The following is a 23641-nucleotide window of genomic DNA, read 5'->3' as shown; positions in this document are numbered from 1 at the left end:
GGGTGGTTTGGGCTCGGGTGGCAGTTTCTCAGACCGACACTGTTCTGGGCGCTGAGGGCTAGGAAGGCTCAGTGAGGCCCCTGGATAAGGCCATTTTGCTGCCATGGAGCCTGGGGGCGGAGGGGATTGAAAACCTGGGGACCAGTTGCCAGGGCAGTGGGAGGGCAGGGGTGGGGAGGAGGGCAGTCCAAGTAGCTAGTGCAGTTGGGAGTGAGAAGGACAAGTTCCTGTTGCAGTGCGGGGAAGGGTCAGGTCACCAGTGCAATTGGATCCAAGCAGGTGTGGCAATCTCGGACCAGGCCGGGCACTAAGGAAGGCAGCCGGGGCTAGGGGGGTGGAGTGGGGTAGGTCTTGGGCTCCAGGGGAGGGGGCTGCTGGAGGGAAGACCCAAGCCGGGGTCGGGGGGGTTCACACGTGGGTGCAGTTGGTGGAGGGTGGTGTGTCCTGTCGGCTCCGGTTGTCCTTGGCCTCACGCAGGGACAAGGGGCTGCCCAGCTGGCACCGAAACACCTGCCTGTAGGCCTGGCGGAAGTTCTCCGAGAGGAAGGCGTAGATGATGGGGTTGACGGAGGAGTTGCTGTAGGCCAGGCAGTGCGCCGTGATCCTGAAGAGGAACGAGGCCGGGGTCAGCGGGAAGACCCCAAACTCTGCCCACAGGTGAATCACGTGATGCGGCAACCAGGAGATGCCAAAGACCACGACCACCACCAGGACCGTCTGAGCCGTCTGCAGCAGGGGAGGAAGAATGCGGGTCACTTAGAGTGTCTGGCCATTTGTGCATTCTTTCAACAGGAGGGACTGACTGCTCCCTGTGAGCAGGGTGCTGTGCTGGGTGCCTCCTCTGGGCAGAACTCTGTGCTGGTTGTCTACTGGGTGCAGAGCACTGTATTGGAAGTCTACTGTGTTCAGAGCAATGTGCTGGGCTCCTACTTTGTGAAGAGCACTGGTCTGGATGCTTACAGTGTGCGTAGCAGTGTGCTGATCCCCTACGATGTACAGAATTGGGTAACTGAATTGGGTACCTACTGTATGCAGAGCACTGATCTGAGTGCCTTCTGCTTGCAGAGTGTGGCATGAGTGCCGACTGTTTGCAGAGCATTATGCTGAGCACAATCTGTTTGCAGAGCACTGTACTGGAAGCCTACAGTGTTTCAGCGTGCTGAATGCCTACCCTGTGAAGTGTATTGTTCTGGGTACTTCTTCTCAGAGCAGAGCAGTGTACTGGTCACCTACTGTGTGCAGAGAGCTGGACTGGGAGCTGAGACGGGTACAAGTGAGGAGAGAGACACGATCTTGCCCTCAGACGGGAAGAGGGAAACACAACGGCAAGGCAGGGGCTGAATCTTCCTAGAGCTCAGACAACCGGAACCACCTAAACTCGAGACAAAAGACGCCGCCATCTCCCACCTCCCAACTCCACACTGAGTATCGAGGACACTGTGCACCCATTCTCCAAAATTTCTTTGAAATGTCAATGACAAAACACAGTCTTCCAGCTGAGGAAGAGCCTGTTTTCTTGGGCAATTTTTGCTTTAACATTTTCTGAGATTCTTTTACTTTTGATCCCTGGTCAGAGTGAGCTTGTCTTGTTTTCAGTGACAAAGGAAATTCTGATTCAAAAATGCGTCTTCATTCTCTGAGGCTCTTTATTCTATTTGGTACCTTTTGGCTATGGTGGGGGACGGTTGTTGTTTTTCTTTATGAGCTAGACTTTCTTTCAGCCCCGCAAATGTCTGAGTCACTTTAGATATGATCTTCCTTCCTGGGAAACGAGACTATTTTTGAAGCATCAGAAGACTGGAATTCTCCATCCAAGACTATTACTACCTGGAGACCAAGTGGACCATGGAGAAGCAGTGTGGCCTGGTGGGAAGAGTATGAGCTTGGGAGTCAAAGGACGTGGATTTTGATCCCGGCTTCACCACTTGTCTGCTGTGTGGCCTCAGGCAAGACACTTCACTTCTCTGTGCCTCAATTTTCTCATCTATAAAGTGGGGATTAAAACTGTGGGCCCTCTGAGGGGCAGGGACTGTGTCCAACCATATTATCTTGTATCTACCCCAGTGCTTAGTACAGTGCCCGGCACATATTAAGCACTTTTAACAAACACCATTTATAAAAGGAAGGCATTTCAAGGACATGGAGGGAAGGCTGCTTTTTTCAAAAGAAATTCTGTAAACAGTGGATCTTCCAGATCCTGGAATGACATCTTCAATGGAGAACTTGTAACGAGGGTCAGTAAAGTAATACTTGGAAAATATCTTCCATTATCTGCCTGCTTATTTTCATTAGTTCTGAAAAATTAATTAAGTGCAGCAATAAAATTCCCCAGCCCTGTGACCTGCCTTCTTTACACAAGGCACTTGGATTAAAAATGAGAAAAAAGGCAAATTCTGGAGGAAGTGTCAGGAAAGTTTGATGGCTAAAAAAAGCCACAGCCACCTCCTAGAGGAAGGGCCTCCTGGTAACTCGGCGGACCGGCCCCACCCTGTCAGAGTGAGGGAGACCTTCATCCTCATTCAGTCAGTTTCAGTAATTGTTGAGTGGAGGAGGGTTTGGAAATTGGATAAAACGCCTGGGCCACCCTGCTCATCAAAAGGCAAGTCCCAAAGGGCAGTGCTCTCTCTCTGCAGAGACTCAGTAGAGGTAGATCACCCCGTGGCCTGTTCCCTGCTACCTACTCCCCATGACCCATTCCCAACTCCCACATCCCACTCCCTATGTCCGGACTCTCCCACCATTTCCCACCCTGCTGGAAACGCCTCCTCTAGACTGCAAGCTTTTCAGAGGCAGGAATCATGTCTTCTTCCTCTATCGTACTTTTCCAACTGCTTTGTACAATGCTCTGCACCAAGTACACTATAAGCTCCTTGAGGACAGAGACTGTACCTTCTTCTTCTACTCTATTCTCTCAACCCCTTAGTACAGTGCTCTGAACAAAGTACACTGTAAACTCCTTGAGGGCAGAGACTGTGTTTTCTTCCTCTATTGTACTCTCCCAGATGCTTAGTACAGTGCTCTACACAATGTACACTGTAAGCTCCATGAAAGCAGGGATAGTGTCTACTAACTGTATTGTACTCTTCCAAGCACTTAAAGTAGTGCTTTGCACACCATAGGCTGTAATCTCCTTGAGAGCAGGGATCTAGTTCACTAATTCTATTGCAACTCTCCCAAAAACTTAATACAGTGCTCGGCACCCAGTAAGAGCTCAACCATTACTACTAATGAATTGGTTGACTAAATAACAGGTCAGTGGCCATTGATCAGTGTTCATATCTGGGCTTTAGAGTGTAAAGAATGGGGAAGTTTTTGTGTAGCACTTGGGACATGGGGGCCAGATGGAAAATGAACCCCAAGAAGTGGAAAAAGAAATGATTTTCAGAAGAAACCAGGTTCACCTCAGACATGGGGCATCAGAATGGTGCAAGGTTGGCCCTTCTCCTCTGTCCAACCAACCAACCAATCACTCAAAAGTATTCACTGAGTGCCGACTCGAGTGCAGAGCACTTGTTCAAGGTGCTCTGGAGAACATGAAAGAAACAGACCAGACATTCCCTGCCCTCAAATATCTTACACTCCAATGGTGGAGACAGGCAGACAGACACAAATTATGCTCAGATTTTGGAAGTAGGCAGGAGGACAGGGATATAGCAGCACGAATATGACAGACTGAAATGGCTGAGTAAATAGTTGAGCATACAAATGAATAAACATGTGCACGTAAATCCTGACAATGGGAATGAGACACAGGTGTCCCTGGTGTGCCCAGGATGATTCAGTTTCATGGACAGTTTGTCTCTGGTCGTTCCATGGGTATTTGGGATGGGAAGAGAGTAAGGCCGTAGCGGCTGAGAGGCAAGAGATGTCAGAGTGGAAGACGAGAGGAGAGGGAGATGGGGGCTACTAAATTTAATTCTCCAGATAATATCCAGAGCAGCATCAGGCCCTGATTTTGTTATAACTCAAAGCATTTCCTGGGTACTGCTATATGCAGGTCACAGTTCTGAGTGCCTACTGTGTAGAGGTCACAGTACTGAGCATTTACTGTTTGCAAGGCACGATTCTGAGCTCTTACTATATGTGGGGCACAGAACTGAGCATCTACTGTTTGCAGGGAAGAGTACTGAATGTCTACTGTGTGCAGGCCACAGTACTGAGCAACTACTATATATAGGGCATTGTACTGACTACCTACTATGGGCAGGGCACTGTACCGGAGCCTTACTGTATACAGGGCAAGGTACTGAGTGCCTATTGCATACAGAACACTTTATGGATACACAAAATGGAAGTAAAAGACATGATTCGTGCATTCTAGGAGCTTATCACCTATATGAGGTTCTCCTATAATTCCAATAGCCCCAGGTTCTTGGTGCTGTAGAAGAGGAAGTGTGGGTGTTAGATAAGCACCTTGGCGAACTGGAGAAACAGACTGTGAAATAGACACATACTTTGCGTACGGTAGTGTGGCAAACAGACTTCACCAAAATCTGGACACAACAGCAAGCGGTGAGACAAATATGTTACCTTTTTCTTGGATGCTTCGGACTTCTTTGACATGTTTTTCAACTTTTTGTGCAAATGGTTAAGGACCTGGAAAGCGGAAAGGAACATTTAACAATCTCATTTTTTTCTTTTTTTTTTTCTTTTCACTGTTTATCGTTCAAAGCCAATATTTCCCAGTTAAAAACAACCCCCAGTTTATTCCGGCATTCTAAATCAATTTGCCTCTTTATCGTTAAAGCCACAAACTTCTCTCTGGTGGAAAGTCTAGTGATGATTTTCTCCACTGACATTTCCTACGTCCCCTTATCATCATCTTCATCATCATCCTCATCGTCATCAATGGTATTCATTTTCTTACTCTGTGCAGAGCACTGTACTAAGTAAGCACTTGAGAGAGTACAGTAAAATAGAGGTGGAAGACACAATCCCTTATGGGCAGGAAACGAGTGTCTTGCTTCTGTTGCAGCAGTAGCAGTGAGGGGATACATTGATCACAGATTGGGTGCCATGCACTGCACCAAAACCTTGAAGAGGTACAACAGAAAGGACGAATTCCCTGCCCACAAGAAGCTTACAGTCTAACGGGGGAGACAGTCACACAAGTAGTTAGGAATAGAGTAAGCACAGTAAATAATTGCTATGGTCTCCCAACAAATCTCACTTGGTGGCATTCAATAAATGCCACAATTGCCATTACTACCACTTGGATTTTCACCCCTTTATTCACCCCTCCCTCAGTCCCATAGCACTTAGGCACACATCCATCATTTATTTATTTCTATTAATGTCTGTCTCCCCCTCTAGACTGTTAGCTCATTGTGGACAGGGCACGCGTCCACCAACTCTGTTGTCCTCTCCAAAGAGCTTAGTACAGTGCTCTGCATACAGTAAGCACTCAATAAATAATATCGACTGATAGCACTGCTACTGTGACTTTGCAACTGACAGTTCACTAGGGCTGAACACTGTTTCGTGAACAGGAATCGGGTCAGGTCTTCCGCGTAGCAATTGTGGGTGACTGACCCTTCTGCTGTCAATCAGTTCATAGGATTTATCGAACCGGTTACAATGCACTGTCCTGAGCACTTGTGAGTCGATTTGATCCCTGCCTTCAAGGACCTTCCAATCTAAGGATACCAAGTGGGATATTGAATAGGGGGCCCGGCGTGGAAAGGTTGTTTTGCTAAGGATTCCCGCGGCCAAACATCTCTTCCCACAAGAGAGCCAGCGTCCGTTGTCCGGCCGCTGACCGGCTGAGGCGGAGGATGGCGCTGGCCGTGGTTCTGGCGTCCGTCCGGCTCGGGGCCTGTGCTGTCCAAGGTCCTTCGTTCCCGTCCAGGCTGGAGATCCTGACCCTTCTGCAGGGCGTGGGAATTGCTGGGATGCCTCGGAAGGAGGGAGGAAGAGAGGCAGTCCCTCCTCAAACCCTTTCCCCACCTCCTCTCCCCCCGCCTCCGAGCTGACGGATTGGACACTCCCGTTTCCAGCGAGCCAGAAGGCTTGGGAGTCAGAAGTTGCGGGTTCTAATCCCTCCTCCGCCACTTAATAATAATAATGATGGCATTTATTAAGCGCTTACTATGTGCAAAGCACTGTTCTAAGCGCTGGGGAGGTTGCAAGGTGATTAGGTTGTCCCCCGTGGGGCTCACAGTCTTAATCCCCATTTTACAGATGAGGTCACTGAGGCCCAGAGAAGTGAAGTGACTCGCCCAAAGTCACCCAGCTGACAAGTGGTGGAGCCGGGATGTGAACCCATGACCTCTGACTCCAAAGCCCGGGCTCTTTCCACTTGTCAGCTGCGTGACTTTGGACAAGTGCCTTAACTTCTCTGTGCCTCAGTTACCTCATCTGTAAAATGGGGATTAAGACTGTGAGCCCTAAGAAGGACAACCGGATTACCTTGTACCCCCCAGCGCTGAGAACGGTGCTCTGCACATAGTAAGCGCTTAACAAATACCATCATTATTATTTTTCCACCCTCCGAGCCAGCCCGAATCGAGGTGGGTCTGGGTAGGTCCAGTAGCCCCTCTGTCCAGGCTCTGACCCCTTCGTGGGGAAAAGGAGAACGCTGAGGGAAAGCGGACTCAGGTCCAGGCTGGGTCAGCACCCGGCCATTCATTCATTTATCATCATCATCATCATCATAATGATATTTATTCCAAGCACTGTACTAAGCGCTGGGGAGGATACGAGCAAATCAAGTTGTCCCATGTGGGGCTTACAGTCTCAACCCCCATTTTACAGATGAGGTAACTGAAGCACAGAGAAGAGACTTGCCCAAGATCACCTAGCAGGCAAGTTGGGGAGCTGGGATTAGAACCCATGACCTTCTGACTCCCAAGCCGATGCTTTATCCACTACACCGCTGAGAGCTTACTGTGTTCAGAGCACTGTACTGGGCACTTGGGAAGTACAACACAGAAATAAAGAGAGACAATCCCTGCCTACAACGAGTTCGCAGTCTGGAGGGGGGAGACAGACATCAATACAAGTAAACAGGCATCAGTATAAATAAATCTGTCTGCTGTGTGACTTTGGGCAAGCCACTTAACTTCTCTGTGCCTCAGTTAGCACATCTGTGAAATGGGGATTAAGACGATAAAGCCCACGTGGGACAACCTGGTTACCTTGTAATAATAATAATGGCATTTATTAAGCGCTTACTATGTGCAAAGCACTGTTCTAAGCGCTGGGGAGGTTACAAGGTGATCAGATTGTCCCACCGGGGGCTCACAGTCTTAATCCCCATTTTACAGATGAGGTAACTGAGGCACAGAGAAGTGAAGTGACTTGCCCAAAGTCACACAGCTGACAATTGGCGGAGCCGGGATTTGAACCCATGACCGCGGACTCCAAAGCCCGGGCTCTTTTCCACTGAGCCACGCTGCTTCTTGTACCTACCCCAGCCCTTAAAACAGTGCTTGGCACAGAGTAAGCGCTTAACAAATGCCATTATCATTATTATTACTACTAAATAAATATAATGACAGATATATGCATAAGTGCTGTGGGGCGGGGAGGGGGGGAAGAGCAAAGGGGGCTAGTCAAGGTGACACAGAAGGGAGTGGGAGATGAAGGGTTTGGGAGCGAAGGGCTTGATGAAACGTTTAGTACGTTCACAGACAGACAGACAGACAGACAGACAGACACACACACACACACACACACACACACGCAAACACATGCGCAGACGCACAAAAGCATACCAACAGGTCTAGAGACACACACGGACACACACCCCTCTCCCTCTGAACCCATAGACCGGCTCCTAAACACATATAAAGCGGCGTACGCCCAAAGACTCACACGTACGGATCTGTACCCCTATACACACTAGACCTCAAACTAGTGTGTACCCCTATACACACTAGACCTCAAACTCAGGTACACTCCCCCCCAGAGACACACAGTGGGCATTCACACAAAGACCAGCTCTCCCAAGCAAAGACTCTCCTAGATTCACTCCCACACATCTCTAACACACGCGTGGGCAGGCACGGAAACAAGCAGAATCAAGCAGCCTGGCTTAGTGGCACGGGCTTGGGAGTCGGATGTCGTGGGTTCTAATCCCGACTCCGCCACTTGTCAGCTGTATGACTTTGGGCAAGTCCCTTCGCTTCTCGGTGCCTCAGTTACCTCATCTGTAAAATGAGGATGAAGGCTGTGAGCCCCACGTGGGACAACCTCATCATCAATCGTACTTATTGAGCGCTTACTGTGTGCAGAGCACTGTACTAAGCGCTTGGGAAGTACAAGTTGGCAACATAGGCACAGTACACAGTACAAGTTGGCAACCTGATTGCCCTGTATCTACCCCAGCGCTTAGAACAGTGCTCGGCACATAGTAAGCGCTTAACAAATACCAACATATTATTATTATTCTCTGCGCCTCAATTACCTCATCTATAACATGGGGAGGCAGACTGTGAGCCCCATGTGGGACAACCTGATCACCTCGTATCTAACCCAGCGTACAGGACGGTGTTTGGCGTGTAGTAAGCGCTAAACGAATACTATCATTATGTTGATGATCATTATTACATTATCACATTATTATTACATTAACGATTATTATTATCACAGCCTTCTAGACTGTGAGCCCACTGTTGGGTAGGGACTGTCTCTATAGGTTGCCAACTTGTACTTTCCAAGCGCTTGGTACAGTGCTTTGCACAGAGTAAGCGCTCGATCAATACGATTGATTGATTGATTATTTGGGTCTCACACACTCATACACTCGAACACGCTCCATCCCGTCCGGCCCTCGGCCACATCCCGGGCCACCCCAGGCCTCCCGGGGCATCACCTTGGCGTAGCAGCAGCAGATGATCAGCAGCGGCAGCAGGTAGCCCAGGACGAAGGTGGCCACGACGTAGAGGCGCTTGTGGCCCGGTTCGGCCCACAGCTCCCAGCAGAAGGTGAGGTTCCCCAGGGCGCTGTAGACCAGGCGCTGGTTTTGCGCCACGGGGGCCGCCAGGACCAGCGCCAGGGCCCAGATGAGGCCCACGCCGCGCAGGGCGTTGCGCGCCACGCGCAGGACCGGCGAGCGGCGGGCGTGGACGATGGCCACGTAGCGGTCCACGGCCATGGCCGACAGGGTGAAGATGCTGACCAGCATGGACACGGTGAAGAGGTAGTGCGTGAACTTGCAAAGGAAGGAGCCCAGCACCCAGCTGGGCAGGGCGTAGACCGTGGCCTGGAAGGGCACGCAGAACAGCAGGTAAGCCAGGTCGGCCACGCTCAGGTTCAGGATGAACACGTTGGTGGGGCTTCGCGCCGCCCCCGGCCGGCGACGGGCCAGCACGGCGATGACCAGCCCGTTGCCCAGCGCGCCCAGGGCGAAGATGATGGCGAAGACCACCAGGGTGGCCACGTTCTCCACCCCCAGCGGAGGCCCGGGGGGCCACTCCGGCTCCGGCCCAGCCGGCAGCCCGCTCGGGGTGGCCGGCTCCATCGGGCACCGGGAAAGTGGGTAGCCCGAGGGCCAGGGAGGGGGAAGAAGGGGGCCGCAGGGAGCCGGGAGACGAGCAGGGGGTTGGCTGCGGCCGGAGGCTCCGGAATAAACTGGGGGCCACTAAACCCCCCTGCCGGGCTCCTCCGTCAGCCTCCGGAGGCAGCGACTGATGCCCCGCTCGCCCGCTAGTTCTCCGAAGTAGAAGAAGAGGCGGGAAGAGCCGGTGCCCGAGTCCCCCGTCCCGGGGCAGCGCGGGGCTGCCTAGCCCTTCCGAGCCCTGGCAAGGCCGCCTGGGCACCGGCTGTGCCAGGCCCCGCCCCGGGGCGGGCGCAGGATGCTGCGATGCGCGCTCTGCCGGAGCCGCTCCGGGGTCCCTGCTCGCCCTGTCTGTCCGGCCGCCCCCCCCCCCCCCCCCGAAAGCCCCTCCCCCTCCCCGGAGACCTCCCTCGTTGCCCGCAAGCCCAGCCCACCCCCCCCCCACCCCCCCGTCCCGCACTTATAATGTTATGATTTTGGAATTTGTTAAGCGCCTACTAGGCGCCAAGCACCGTTCTGAGCGCTGGGGGTGGGGGGTTACGAGGTGAACCAGGTTGTCCCACGTGGGGCTCACAGTCTTAATCCCCATTTTACAGATGAGGGGACTGAGGCACAGAGCGGTTAAGTGACTTGCCCAAGGTCACACGGCTGATAAACTGAGTCCCCCACCGTGAGAAGCCGGCGTGGGGAAGTGTCCCAGGCCGCAAAATAACAATAATAATAATAAGGGTATACGTTAAGCGCTACTATGTGCCAGGCACTGTACTAAGCACTGGGGTGGATGCTTCCCAAGCGCTTAGTACAGTGCTCTGCACACAGTAAGCGCTCAATAAATACGATTGATGATGATGATGATGATGATACAAGCTAATCGGGTTGGACACAGTCCCTGTCCCATGCGGGGCCCCCAATCTCAATCCCCATTTTCCAGATGAGGGAAATGAGGCACAGAGAATGAAATGACCTGCCCGAGGTCACCCAGCAGAAAAGTGGAGGATTCGGGATTAGAACCCAGGTCCTTCTGAATCCCAGGCCCATGCTCTATCCACTATGCCATGCTGCAAAGGTCACAGGGGTCTCCCCGAGGGACAGAGGATTCACCCCACAAACTCTTCTAGGGTCAGTGCCCCCCTCTCCATAGTGGGATGGGCAGCCACGCATCTTAGGGACAAAGTGGGATTTAACAATAATAATAATAAAAACAATAATAATAATAACGATGATGGTGTTTGTGAAGGGCTTACTACGTGCCAAACACTGTTCTAGGCGCTAGGGTAGATACAAGGTAATCAGGTTATCCCACGTGGGGCTCACAGTCTTAATCCCCATTTTACAGATGAGGTCACTGAGGCACAGAGAAGTTAAGTGACTTGCCCAAAGTCACACAGCTGGTAAGTGGCCCAGCCGGGATTAGAACCCACAACGTCTGACTTCCAAGCCCGGGCTCTTCCCACTAAACCACATTTCTTCTCTTACAATAATATTGATAGAAAGAGACAATCAATCAATATTATTCCCTCTAGACTTTCAGCTCCTTGTAGACAGCGAATGCATCAATCAATTTAGAGAAGCAGCATGGCTCAGTGAAAAGAGCCCGGGCTTGGGAGTCAGAGGTCATGGGTTCAAATCCCAGCTCTGCCACTTATCAGCTATGTGACTTTGGGCAAGTCACTTAACTTCTCTGGGCCTCAGTTACCTCATCTGTAAAATGGGGATGAAGACTGTGAGCCCCATGGGGGACAACCTGATCACCTTGTATCCTCCCCAACGCTTAGAACAGTGCTTTGCACATAGTAAGGGCTTAACAAATGCCATCATCATCAACTCTTGCACTGTATTCTTTCGAGGGTTTAGTACAGTGCTCTGCATGTAGTAAGCACTCAATAAGTATGATTGATTAATTGACTGAGCACGTACTCTTTGCAGAGCACTGTACTAAGCATTTGATCCTTGTCCTCAAAGAGTTCACAGTCTAGCTGGGGAGACAGATGTTAAAATAAATGCCCGGTGGGAACATGACAGAGTTTAAAGATAAGGTCCTTAAGTGCTCCACCACTTGTCTGCTGTGTATCACTGGGCAAATCACTTCACTTCTCTGTGCCTCAGTTACCTCCTCTGTAAAATAGGGATTGAGCCCACGTGGGACAGGGACTGTGTCCAACTCAATTTACTTGTAGCCACCCAGCGTTTAGTACAGTGCCCGGCACAAAGTGCTTCACAAATATTATAATAATAATAATGATAAAAGTAATAAGTACCACTAAGGAAGAGATAATGATAAAAGGAATAATAAGTACCATTAAAAAAAGAGGGAGATGGACAGTCAGAGAGAAAACAAACTGAGAGACTGAGAGACATTACAGAGAGACAGAGATTCAGAGAGTGGGGAGAGAGGGAGAGAGAGAGAGAGAGAGAAAGAGAGAGAGAGAGAGAGAGAGAGAGAGAAAGAGAGAGAGAGAGAGAAGGCAGGGGCGGATGGAGTCAGTGCCCTGACCACGGAAGCTTGGCCTTGCACTCAGACCCTGCCTGGCCCTGCAGTGGATGGGTGGGTGGGCTGGCCTCCCCCTAACTGTGCCTCAGCCTCCTTTGTCGGCGACTGTCCTCAGCTTGTTTTTATTGGTTTTTCGGAAGGGCTTAGCCCTGGGAAGTGATTCAGAGATAAACGCCCCGAGAAGTGCAAGTCCCGAAAGTCCACATGGTCGTGATTCATTCTGTTTGTTTAAAGAGGGCAGGTATGGGCGGGGATTGGGGGCCGCTCGGTGGGCAGGCTTGGGGCGGGTGGAAAGGCGAAGCCAGAGGCTGGGGATCGGAGGAGGGAAGGAAGGGAGAGGGAAAAGGGAGGGAGGGGGGAAGGATCCTGATCCTGCTGCTCTCCAGAAAACCTCAAATAATAATGATGGTATTTGTTGAGCACTTACTATGTCCCAAGCACCGTTCTAAGCACAGGGGTAAATACAAAGTTATCAGGTTTTCCCATGTGGGGCTCACAGAGCCCCCCCGCCCCCAGGCTCCCTGCTGTATCAGTTACACACACACACACACACACACACACACACACACACACACACACACACACACACACACACACACACACACACACACCCTCCTCTCTATTGGACAAGCTCAATTCAGAACAGGAAAATAGAATAATCCTTTGAGTACCATGGCTCTATAGCACCCCTTGGAGTCCGCTTCCAGAAAGTCCATTTCTGGAGCTCTGGCTTAGAAATTCCTGAAATCCCTCTTTTTTGGGCAGAGGCCATCAGGGAGGACGATTGGGCTGATTCAGAAAGAGAACCAGTCCGAGATATGCCAAAGGTTTCACAAGGAAGAAAACTATGTGTTCCCCTCGTGGCCGTTTTGTGAAAGAGAAACAGAGTAACCGTTTATAATAGCAATGCTCGACTTTGTCTAGCATATTTCTTCTTCCCAGAGTGTCTTCTTGTGCATTATCTCATTTTTGGCATCACAGCATCCCTGCTAGGTCAGGAGATTCAGATTATTATTGCCCCCATTTTACAAGAAACTGAGGCCCAGAGAAGTTAAGCAAGCAACAGCATGGCTGAGTGGATCGAGTGTGGACCTGGACATCAAAAGGACCTGGGTTCTAATCCCTACTCCACTACTTGTCTGCTGTGTGACCTTGGGCAAGTCACTTCACTTCTCTGTGCCCCAGTTACCTCAGCTGTAAAATGGGGCTTAAGACTGTGAGCCCCGTGTGGGTCAGTGTGTCCAACCTAATTAACTTGTATCCATCCCAGTGCTTAGAACAGTGTCTGGCACATAGTAAGCAGTTAACAAATACCAAAAAAAAAAAAAGAGCAACTTGCCTGAGGATAAATGGCACGTTGAAAGCGGAGCTGAAACCAGATCTGGAGTCTGTTAACTCCACTGGGCTCTGCAAGTTCTCTCAGTCAATCAATCAATTAATGGTATTTATTGAGCACTTACTGTTACAGCCTAGAAAGGGAGAAAGAACATTAAAATAAATTACAGGTATGTAGATAAGTGCTGTGGAGCTGAGGGTGGGGTGGATATCAAGTGCTTAAAAGGTACAGATACAAGTGCATAGACAACTCAGAGAGGAGAGGGAGTATAGGAAAAGAGAACTTAATCAGGGAAGGCCTCTTGGAGGCAATGTGATTTTAGGAGGGCTTTGAAGGTGAGGCGAGTGGTGGCCTATAGTACATGAAGGGGGAAGGGAGTTCCAGGCCAGAGGTAGGATGTGGGCTAAGGGTCAGCAGTGAGATAGATAAAATCGAGGTACAGTGAGTAGATTTTTTTATGGTATCTAGAATCTACCCTAGCCTCTTAGTACTGTACATAGGTAGTGCTTAATAAGTACCACAATTATTATTATTATTGTTATTATTACAACATGGAGTCTGCTTTCTCTCTACAGGACATTGCAGTTCTGTAGACTGCAATAAAGCGTTGACTTGGGTTTCTCTTCCTGTTGACCCAGAGGACCGGGGCATCCTTTTTTAGGGCACGCAGCCGTACATGGAGGCGGCAGCAAAGGATCCTTGGCACAATGGATTAAGTCAAAGTCCATTCCAGAGGAAGTACGCGTCTTTCTCTAAACCCAACCGGGATGTGACTGGGCTGCAGTCCCGGCATGTCCCAGAAGAGAGCAACAGCACATCGTCCATCTCCTGACATTCCACCTCCCTGATAATAGTATTTGTTTAGTGCATATTATGTGTCAAACACTGTACTAAGCACCGGGGTAGAATAAAAGGTAATCAGGTCCTACATAGGATCAAGACTGTGAGCCCCATGTTGGACATGGACTGGGCCCAACGTGATTAGCTTGTTTCTATCCCAGTGCTTAGTACAGTACCTGGCATATAGCAAGCACGTAACAAATACAAAAAAGAAAAAAAAAACCCAAAACTAACAGCACTGTCTTGCCCAAAGCAATGGAGTAGCTGTTTGGAAATCCTGCTTTTGCCCAGGGTCCTCACGGGCCCTACTTGGTGGAGGTGTGATCTGAGGAACACGGCTTCTATCTATGCTGGTTAGCTGGTTTGGGACTCTCCGCACCATTATCACCATCACCGCCTGGGCACTTGTTGGGTGCAGAGGACTGCACTGGGTGTTTGGAGAAAATGCCAAGGAGTTCCACAGAAAGGAAGAGGCAGGGTGACCTAGTGGACTCCAAACTGGGAGTCACCTGCATTGAAGTCCCAGCCCCAACATTAATAATAATAATAATGATAGCATTTATTAAGCGCTTACTGTGCGCAAAGCACTGTTCTAAGCACTGGAGAGATTACAAGGTGGTCAGGTTGTCCCCATTTTACAGATGAGGGAACTGAGGCCCAGAGAAGTGAAGTGACTTGTCCAAAGTCACACGGCTGGCAATTGGCAGAGCCGGGATATGAATCCCTGACCTCGGACTCCAAAGCCCGTGCTCTTTCCACTGAGCCACGCTACTTCTCATTGGCCTACATTGTAACCTTGGGCAACTCCTTTAACCTCTTTGGGCCTTAGTTTCCTCAACTGTACAATGGGGCTAAAATAGATTGTGAGCAGCATGTGGGACAGGGATTGGGCCTGATCACCTCTCTTTGTATCTACCACAGCACTTAACACATAGTAAGAACTTAATCAATGCCATCATTATAATCATTTTTGTCAGTAAAAGGCAAAGTCCCTGCGGTCAAGTAGCTTACAATCCACTGGGAAAGACAGGAAACACAAATTGACAAATGCACCAAGGTTAGGAATGAGAAAATAGTTATGAATCAAGGGAATAAATAGATGACTAAAAAATGAATAAACAAATGAATGTGTGTGTGCTGAAGTGATAATGAAACTGTCTGACTGAGAAGAGGGTGAGCAAGCGGAAGGAAGAATGAGACAAGGAAATCTTCCGGAAGAGACTGAGGCCTATTAGCAGGGTTGGAAGAAGGTGAGAACAGCTTGCTGAGGCTGAGCAGGGAGGGAGAACCTGAACAGCAGGAGACCATCCAGTCAGCTATTTTTTTCTGTTCTTGGTATCATGTTCCTGAAGTCAGAAGGGTTAACCTTTTCCAGCATTTAGAACCAAAGAATGCTGATTTTTCTGAGGGTACTTGGTGAGCCTATCATGTGCTACTTAGATAGTGTTAATCTGATTTCTCAAAGAGTCCTTTCAATATGTCCAGCCTTAGGCAAAGGTCACAGGTTTCTCAGGCTTCAGCGTAAAGAAAGTATACATATGCCACACACCCACACCCCCACACTCACACACACACACCCCACACACAAAATCTTTCTCCTTAACTGCCCCATCTCTTTAGTGCTTTGCTGAGGCCAGTCAGGCAGGCAATAGTATTTACTGAGCACTTACACGGTGCGAAAAGTCAAGATGAGGGAAGCAGCATGCTTAATGGTTAGAGTATGGGCCTGGGAATCAGAAGGACCCAGCTCTGCCACATATCTGCCGTGAGACCTGGGGCAAGTCACTTCACTTCTCTGTGCCTCGGTCACCTCATATCTGTGAAATGGGGTTGAAGACAGTGAGCCCCATGTGGGACAGGGACTGTGTCCACTGTGATCTGCTTCTAGCTACCCCAGTGCTTAGAATAGTGATTGACATAAATACCATCATTATTATTATGAGTGCTGAAGTGGCAGTAAGGAAGGGAATTAAACTGGGAAAATAGATCAAACAGGGGAAGCCCCTAGTATAGTCCAGAAGAGGCAGAGTCCAGTTAATGCATACTATAGTGGAAGCCTCATCCAGCGTAGATGTAGTCCAGTGGAGGGGTACATTCCATTGGAGGAGTTTGGCCTGGGGTGGGAGCAGGGTGATGGAGCGGTAGCTGCGACCAGCGGTTTGTCTGCTTTCCACTCAATTAAAAAGGCCAAGGGCAGTCTCCTAGGGACGGGACAGGAATGAGGCCAAGAAGGAAGCGACTTCGGCTGGTGGGCAGGTCTGCGGGGCCCATGTGATCACCTGATCGCTGGAGCAAGGGCACGACAAGCCGTTGGCCTTTATGATCCCTCCACCTTGGCCCAGCGTCACCATGGCGACAGCCAGGATAATAATAATAATAATAATAGCATTTATTAAGCGCTTACTATGTGCAAAGTACTGTTCTAAGCGCTGGGGAGTTTACAAGGTGATCAGGTTGTCCCTCGCGGGGCTCACAGTCTTAATCCCCATTTTTACAGATGGGGTAACAGGCTCAGAGAAGTTAAGTGACTTGCCGTCCCCTGGCTAGGCCGGGGCGGGGATACTGGCAGTTCTCGGGCAGGACAACTCCAGGACAGGGAGGGCAGGATGGGGAGGGAAGAGGGGGCAGGGAGAGGTCCATCCCCGAGGAGGGGGAAGAGCGTCCAGGGGTGGAGGTGGGAATTATCTGGTATTTCAGGCCCTTATCTCCCCCCTGTCTGAAGGTGGGGGGCTTCCTGAGCCAGAGGGGGGGCCTGGGGTGGACTCTTCTGAATGGGGAGGGGGCAGAGAGAGGTGGGGGAGGAAGGGGAAGATCGGGAAGGGGCGAGGCTTCATGGGGGGCGGGGGGCAGAGAGACGACTAGAGAGGGGACGGTCGGGCCTGGGCAGGGGGCGGAGAAGAGGCGGGGAGGTAGGCGGGGGGCGGAGCTATATGGGGGTGAGGGAGCGGCCGGAGCGGGGGAGGAGGTGTTTGGCAGGGGCCCGAGGCCCTCGCAGATCGCAGCCGCCCCCTCCCCACCTGGGAGCCCCGGGCTCGGCTGGGCTAGGCCGGGGAGGGGACAAGTCGCCACCCAGCTCAGAGGGCTCCGCAGCCGAAGGACCGGTGCGTGGGGCTGACATTCCTTTGTCTCGGCCCAACCGCGCGGGGGGCTGGCAGGTGGGCAGGGTGGGCATGGGGTGTGACCCCTCCCCGGGGCGAAGGAAGGGGGTGGGAGAAGGAGCATCGTCTTCCCAGTTCCCCCTCTTCCCCAGGAAGCGTATGGGGGATGGGAAGGGGGAGGAAACGGGTGCGTTTGGGTGCGTGGTGTGTGCGCATCTGCTTGCGTTTGTGCCTGGGGGGCCGCCCGTGGATCGGTGCGGCCCATCGTGTGTTTTTGCGTTTCCCTGGCCGGCCGTGCCTCTGCGGAGGCGGCTCGGGACCTGTGTTCCCCGTTGGGTCTGCCTGTGTGCTGGTCTGTGTGTCTTTGTGTTAACCGTGTGCGCTCATGATCATGCGCTTGTTTTTTTTGTTTTTTTTGTTTTTTTGCGTAACCCTTCGGGGTTCTTGTGCTGCGCGTGAGTGGGTTTGGGTGTGCCCGGGTGGGTATGTCGGAGAACGTACGCCGGGGTCTGCTTGTTTAGCTCCTCTTCGGCGCGTTGGGGGCCCCTCGGGGGGCTGCGACCCCGATCCTTCCCCTCCCCCAGGTTGAGGCCCAGCAGGTGGGTGGCCTTGGCCGCCCCCCCCTTCTGCCCTCGGCCGGATTCCGGCTTTGGCCCCAGGTGACCCCGTGGTCTCTTCCCCACCGGACCCCTCTGCTCCATCCGATCCGGCAGGGAAGGAGACCCCCGGGATCCCTCCTTCCTTCCCTCCCTCCCCACCTCCCGGTTTCTGTTTCGCCTCGCCGGAGAAGCTAGAGGTCTACACCCCCCGTATGGCCAAGGGAGCTTCTCCGGGAGCGCCTTCCTCCTCCTGCACTAACCTTTGTCCTAAGCGCTGGAATAGATCCAAGGTAATCGGGTTGAACATAGGTCCTGTCCCACATGTGGCTCACAGTTTTAATCCACGATGAGGAAACTGAGGCATAGAGAAGAAAAGTGACTTGCCCTGGGTAATACAGCAGACATGTGGCAGAGCCAGGATTAGAACCCACGTCCTCTGACTACTAGTCCCATGCTCTTTCCACTAGGCCATGCTGTGTGCACAGTGCTTTACCCAGCTCTGGGAAAGAATAGCCAAGTAGGAATGGGCTCTGGCCCTCAAGGGACTCCCTGATTCATTCATTCAGGCGTGTTTATTGAGCACTTACTATGTGCAGAGCACTGTACTAAGCTCTTGGGAAGTACAAGTCGGCAACATATGTCCCTACCCAACAACAGGCTCACAGTCTAGAAATGGTCTGGCCCATTAATTGTGGGGCAGTACAGATTCTCAGGAAATCTCAGGCAAGCAGGGATCATCGGGCTCTCCAAAGGCAGGAAGGCCCTGAGAGACCCTTTCCCCTGCTAGACTGTTAATTCCATCGGGGCAGGGATTGTGTCCGCTAAAAGTTGTACCCTGTCAAGTGCTCAGTGCAGTGCTCTGCACGCAGGCTGAAGCTCCTCCAGGGCAGGAATTGGGTCTGTTAACTACTGTTCTCTTCCAAGTACTCTGCAGACAATAGATAGCTAGCTCCCTGAGGACAATGATTGTGTCTGCTAACTCTGTTTCACTCTCCCAAGTCCTCAGTAGAGTGTGCTGCACACAGTTGGCACTCAGTAACCACGGTTGATTTAGAACGTGGAGAGCAGAAGTAAAAGCAGCCCTTGTGCTTCAAAGAAAATCAAGAATAAAATGTTTCCGCAAGAGAGGTTTTAACTGCCCTGGAATGGAGAGATGGGCCCATCAACCCCTTTTACTCACTCCTCCATCTCCACCAGAGAATACAGTTTCCCTGTGGGGTCATCACATTGGGCAGGAGGGAACATGGGCTCTCAGGGGCTGGAGACAGTGCATCATTGGTCTTTTCCTCCAGTCTTTCCTTCCAGCGGTTTTGCAAATCCGGGTCCTGTTGATCCTGTCCAGGTCTTTCTGGTGGCCCAGGTAGAGGAAGTGATTTCAAATACCACTTGAAGGCCTTTTAACCAGGATCCATTAGGCCTAAGGCACCATGGGTTGCCAATTCGAGGCTGCCCCCACTAGCTGGCTGCACGTGGGAGTGCCTGTGGCCAAGCTGGGCACTTATCGGAGTAATAAAACTCTCCTAGGAGACCCAGAACCCATTGCCAAGCCCAACTGCCAGCTGAGCACTGCATTCACCGGGCCCCGTGGAGCCGGATCAGGGACCTGCCAGATCAGGCTGCCTCCGCGGCAGCTGTTGCCGCCGCTACCAACAGACTACCAAGGGACTACCACTTCCAGGGCATTCAAGGGTGGCCGACTAGGAGTCTAGGAGTTTTCATCAGCATCTCGCATGCAGCCGGCACTCACTAGTAGTAGTAGGGACAGCATCCTGCAGTGCCCGCAGCTGGCACCTGATCCTGTGGTCTATATACAGCAGGCACTCCGTACTAGTAGCGGCACTGCAGTCTTGGTATTAATAGTAGCACCAAATTCTCGGTCTGCAAACAATAAGTGCCAGAAAGTGGTAGTAATGACATAGTAATAATTGCAGGATGTTAAGCACTTACTCTGTGCTGAACACTGAGGTAGGTAGTAGTAAGAGCACTGTGCCCTGCAGCAAGAGCCCTGCAACAGTAGTGGTAGTGGTAACAGAAATACTGCACTGCTGCATGCAGCAGATGCTTGACCCTGTGGCCTGCACACTGGCCTCAATAAATGCTGCAGAAGATGAGGATGGATGCATTGTTGCTCTGACCCACCATGTTTGGGAATAATTATGGCCTGATCTGCCCCTGTCTGCTTGCTTTCTCCCCAGATTATCATTATCATCATCATTATGATTATTGTTGTTATCATTTAGTGTATTTGTAAAACATTTACTATGTGCCAAGCACTACTTTAAGCACTGGGGTAGATGCTAGCTAATCAGGTCATTTACAGTCCCTGTCCCACATAGGGTTCACATATTAAGTAGGAGAGAGAGCAGATACTAAATCACCATTTTAAAGGCGAGGAAAGTGAGGCCCAGAGAAGCTAAGTGAAGGTCACACAGCAGAGAAGTGGCAGACCTGGGATTACAACCCAGATCCTCCGGCTCCCATGCTTGGACTCTTTCCACTAGGCCACGCTGGTCTTCAGCTCCTTAGGGGATGGCTCTGGGTGGGCAAGACCCATCCTTTGGGAAACCCTCTCCCCCAAATCAGAGTAGGATATGCAGGCTGGGGCCTAGGATGTCATGAGGACCAGCAAGTACTGGGTTATCTGGGGAGTGGGGATGGGGGGCTCTCACTGGTATGGAGAAGTTCCTGGTGATCCAGGAACCCAGGCTTCCCACTGCTCACCTCTGCTGGGGAATAAAGGCTATTGTGTCTTCTCACTGAGCCTGGATTCGAGGTCTCTTGTCCCACCAGCTCCCCAAAACTCAGAGGGGGAAGGGTGCTGATCTGTGGCAGGCAGTTAGCCCTGCCATGTCCAGTCTGCTCAGCAGGGCCAAAAGTGGAGCGTGGTCAAACTCAACTGCTCTCTCCAACTCTGAAATGAGTGGCACGAGCTGCGGTCTTGCTGGGACAGCTCCTTCCAGCTGAGGCCATCAGGACACTGGCCCGTATATCTGCCATGGCAGGCTCGTTTTTCTTGGGGCCGGGGAGGTCAGACTTACCTCTTCCTCGGGCCTACTGTCCCTCATTTCTGCCCCATCGTCCCTCAGGTCTGCTCCCAGCCGGTAACTCAGAGGGTGTCTTGGTTTGGACTTGCCTTTTCTAGTGAAATCCCATTGTTACGAGAGGGCTCCTGGAGTGACACCCTGGATGGCTTTCCTAATTGCGGGGGTCTGGCCCGGCTAGGCCCCATGAATGCCTCTGACACCTGCTGAGGCCATTCACTTCAGGTTGGGGGTCCCAGGGTGGTCCGCTGCCTCTAAACACTTCACGAGGAAGACCCCCACTGGAGGGTCGAGGGAAGAGGAGGAAATGTCAACAGTTCCGCAGCACAGAAAGCAATCATACTTACTGAGCGCCTACTGTGTTCAGAGCACTTTACTAACAGTTTAGGAGAGTACGGTATAACAGAATTGGTAGGCATGTTCTCTGCCCACAACGAGCACAGAGTCTAGAGATCTAACAGGGGAGACAGACATTCATATAAATAAATTATGGATATGTACATAAGTGCTATGAGGCTGGGTGGGGGAGAGGGGTCAGTGAATAAAGGGTACAAATCCTAGTACCAGGACAAGGCAGAAGGGAGTAGGAGAAGAGAAATGAGGAAGGCGGGCAGCTCCGCATGGAGCTTGGCAGGGGGACGTGATCTCACTCCATTGGACCACAGCAGTTCCATTTCCAGGTACCCACTGGCCCCTGGCACTCACTTCATCTCCTGCCTCTTCTTGGGAGGCTGGGTCAGAACTGGGGCTTGGGGCAGGGCCCCTTTACCCCAGGTTCATGCCACGCCAGAGGGAAGGGTGCAGCCGGCCCGTTGTGAACAGCTCTGGGTGTCCTCGGGGTTAGGGCTGCACACCAGGGGCAAGAGCACATGTTCTGAGCCTCCCCCAGGACCTGTCTGTCTGGATCCCTCCCCCATAGCTCCACCCATAGAGGAGCAGTGCTTGGGAAGAGAGCCTGGAGCCCCCTTCCCCCCCTCACCCCGTGACCCAAGGGGGCAGGAGAGGAGAAGGAAGGGGGTACTGAGGCTCTGTTTGAGATGTCTCCGTGAGTTCTGTTCTTCCAGCCCCATCCTGGCCCTGGCAGTCTCAGCTGACTCCCCCAGGAGCAACGGGGAAGCAGGGCAGTAATTTACCTGAATCACCAGCCAGAATGTTTCTGCTAGTACGTGTTTTCTCTAGTGAATAACACAGGATGTTGGCTGTGGGCTGTCTGGCCCCCTCCCTCCCTCCTGCAACCTCTTTCTGCTGAGACACCAATGTGACCCGAGCCCGGCCCCATTGAAGCTGCTCCAGATTCATTTAGCACCTGCCTCCGGCTGCGAGCGGCCAGCTCTCCTGGGGCAGCCGGTTTGTGCCCGGTGAGGCCCAAGGCTTGGGACGGGCCAGGACTCCTCCCCGCAAGGCTCCATTAGACTGGGCTCCCACATCTGCCCCTCGGAGCCCTGGGACAGAGGAGGGCTACCTACCCAAGCATTCCCTAGTGCCCGTCCAGTGAGCCGCGGCGTTCTCTTTGGCTGAGATTCTCCAAGCTTCCTGAGCAGAGAGAGAGGCCAGTGCCTGGCTGGGTAAGCAGCACCACTTGGGTTTCTCTGGGGCACCAGGGTCTCGGAGTTGGCAAGAATGATCTGGTCATTTCCAGGGCCGGCCATCATGGCCTGACACTGCCTGGCTTGGCCTACAGCAGCCTCTGGCCTCTCTGGGGAAGAAGAGCTGCCCCCCGGTCTGTCTGTCCATCCCTCTGTGTGTCAGGGGGTAGGGGGGACCGGTGTGGGGGGTGTAGCGTGAAGTGAAAGGGCCCTTTTCCAACTGAGAGGCAGTGTATGCTCAATGTCTCTCCACCTGCAGGACTCAGGCCAGAAATCTCCAGTGGACCAAGACTGGTTCCTCTCCTTTCTCCTGGGACGGCCAGCTCCTCATGGCTTCCACTAGAGAGGGAAAGATCTGCCCAGTCCATTCTCTCCTCCTTCCCTCTCTCCCTTTGAATCAGGGCCGCGGTTGCTAAACTGCTCCCCCTCTTTCCCTCTCTCCCTCCCTCCTGCTGGAACAGAGTTAGGATTGGTAAACTGTTTCCCCTCCCTCCCTACCTGCCCAAGTCTTGCAGGTTGGGGAGAGTTTAGCTGTTCTCTGTCTAAAGTTCCCCTTGCAGGTGGGCCTCCCTCTCTCCCCCTCCCTCCCCTGATTCCTTTCTCCAGAATCACTGTGCCCAACTCATTCCGTGCAGGGAGGGATCAGCCTGCAAGGTGGTTGGCCATGTGAGCACTTCTGAGTCAGCAGGGCATCCCCAGGGGGCATGAAATGGGGTGTGTGTGTGCGTTTGCGTGCGCGTGTGCGTGTGTACGCATGCTCATGGCATGTGTGTGTGCCCATGTGTCTATGTGGGTGTGGTGTGTGTACGTATATGTGCATAACTCAGGGCCAGTGATCCTTCCCAGAGAGAGAAACCTGCAGTTTGAATGAGCCAGTTGCAGCTGACCACGATCCTGCCCCAGGGCCCCCTCTGCCTAAGGCTGACTTGACCTCTTTCCCACCTTCTGCCTTCCTTCAGCCTTCCTCCAAGCAGACAGCCTGGTTCTGGCCTGTCAGCAAAGGATTTGTCTCTCCCTCAGTTTACTCTGCACCTCTGTAGCTACTCTGTACGGTGCTAGCTGCACCCGTGACTGGATTCTGCCCGCCTGCGTCCCTCTGTACTCCACAGGCCGGCTGACATTTCCTGTACCACTAGAAAGTAGCCGTCAGA

At 52.0% G+C, this 23641-nt stretch overlaps 2 protein-coding genes across 2 annotated transcripts in view; one reads left to right on the top strand and one right to left on the bottom strand.

Annotated features, from left to right (window-relative positions):
• Positions 1-393: 393 nt before the first annotated feature.
• On the bottom strand, positions 394-9463 carry GALR1 (galanin receptor 1). Its single transcript, XM_038770733.1, has 3 exons — positions 8816-9463; positions 4531-4596; positions 394-726 (listed from the first exon to the last, which is right to left on the bottom strand). Exons 1-3 carry the CDS (start codon positions 9461-9463, stop codon positions 409-411), a joined length of 1032 nt encoding a protein of 343 aa, XP_038626661.1. The 3' UTR covers positions 394-408.
• Positions 9464-17154: 7691 nt separating this feature from the next.
• The window catches only part of LOC119949201 (myelin basic protein), a 49620-nt gene continuing 43133 nt past the window's right edge, over positions 17155-23641 (top strand). The window contains exon 1 of the mRNA XM_038770751.1: positions 17155-17267. The gene's annotated coding sequence lies outside the window, so the exon portion shown is untranslated. The remainder of the gene's footprint in view (positions 17268-23641) is intronic.

This window comes from Tachyglossus aculeatus, chromosome X2, assembly GCF_015852505.1.
Source record: "Tachyglossus aculeatus isolate mTacAcu1 chromosome X2, mTacAcu1.pri, whole genome shotgun sequence".
Taxonomy (NCBI): Eukaryota; Metazoa; Chordata; class Mammalia; order Monotremata; family Tachyglossidae; genus Tachyglossus; species Tachyglossus aculeatus.
Note: the sequence above shows the minus strand (reverse complement) of the source record. Positions and strands in the feature narration are given on the sequence as shown.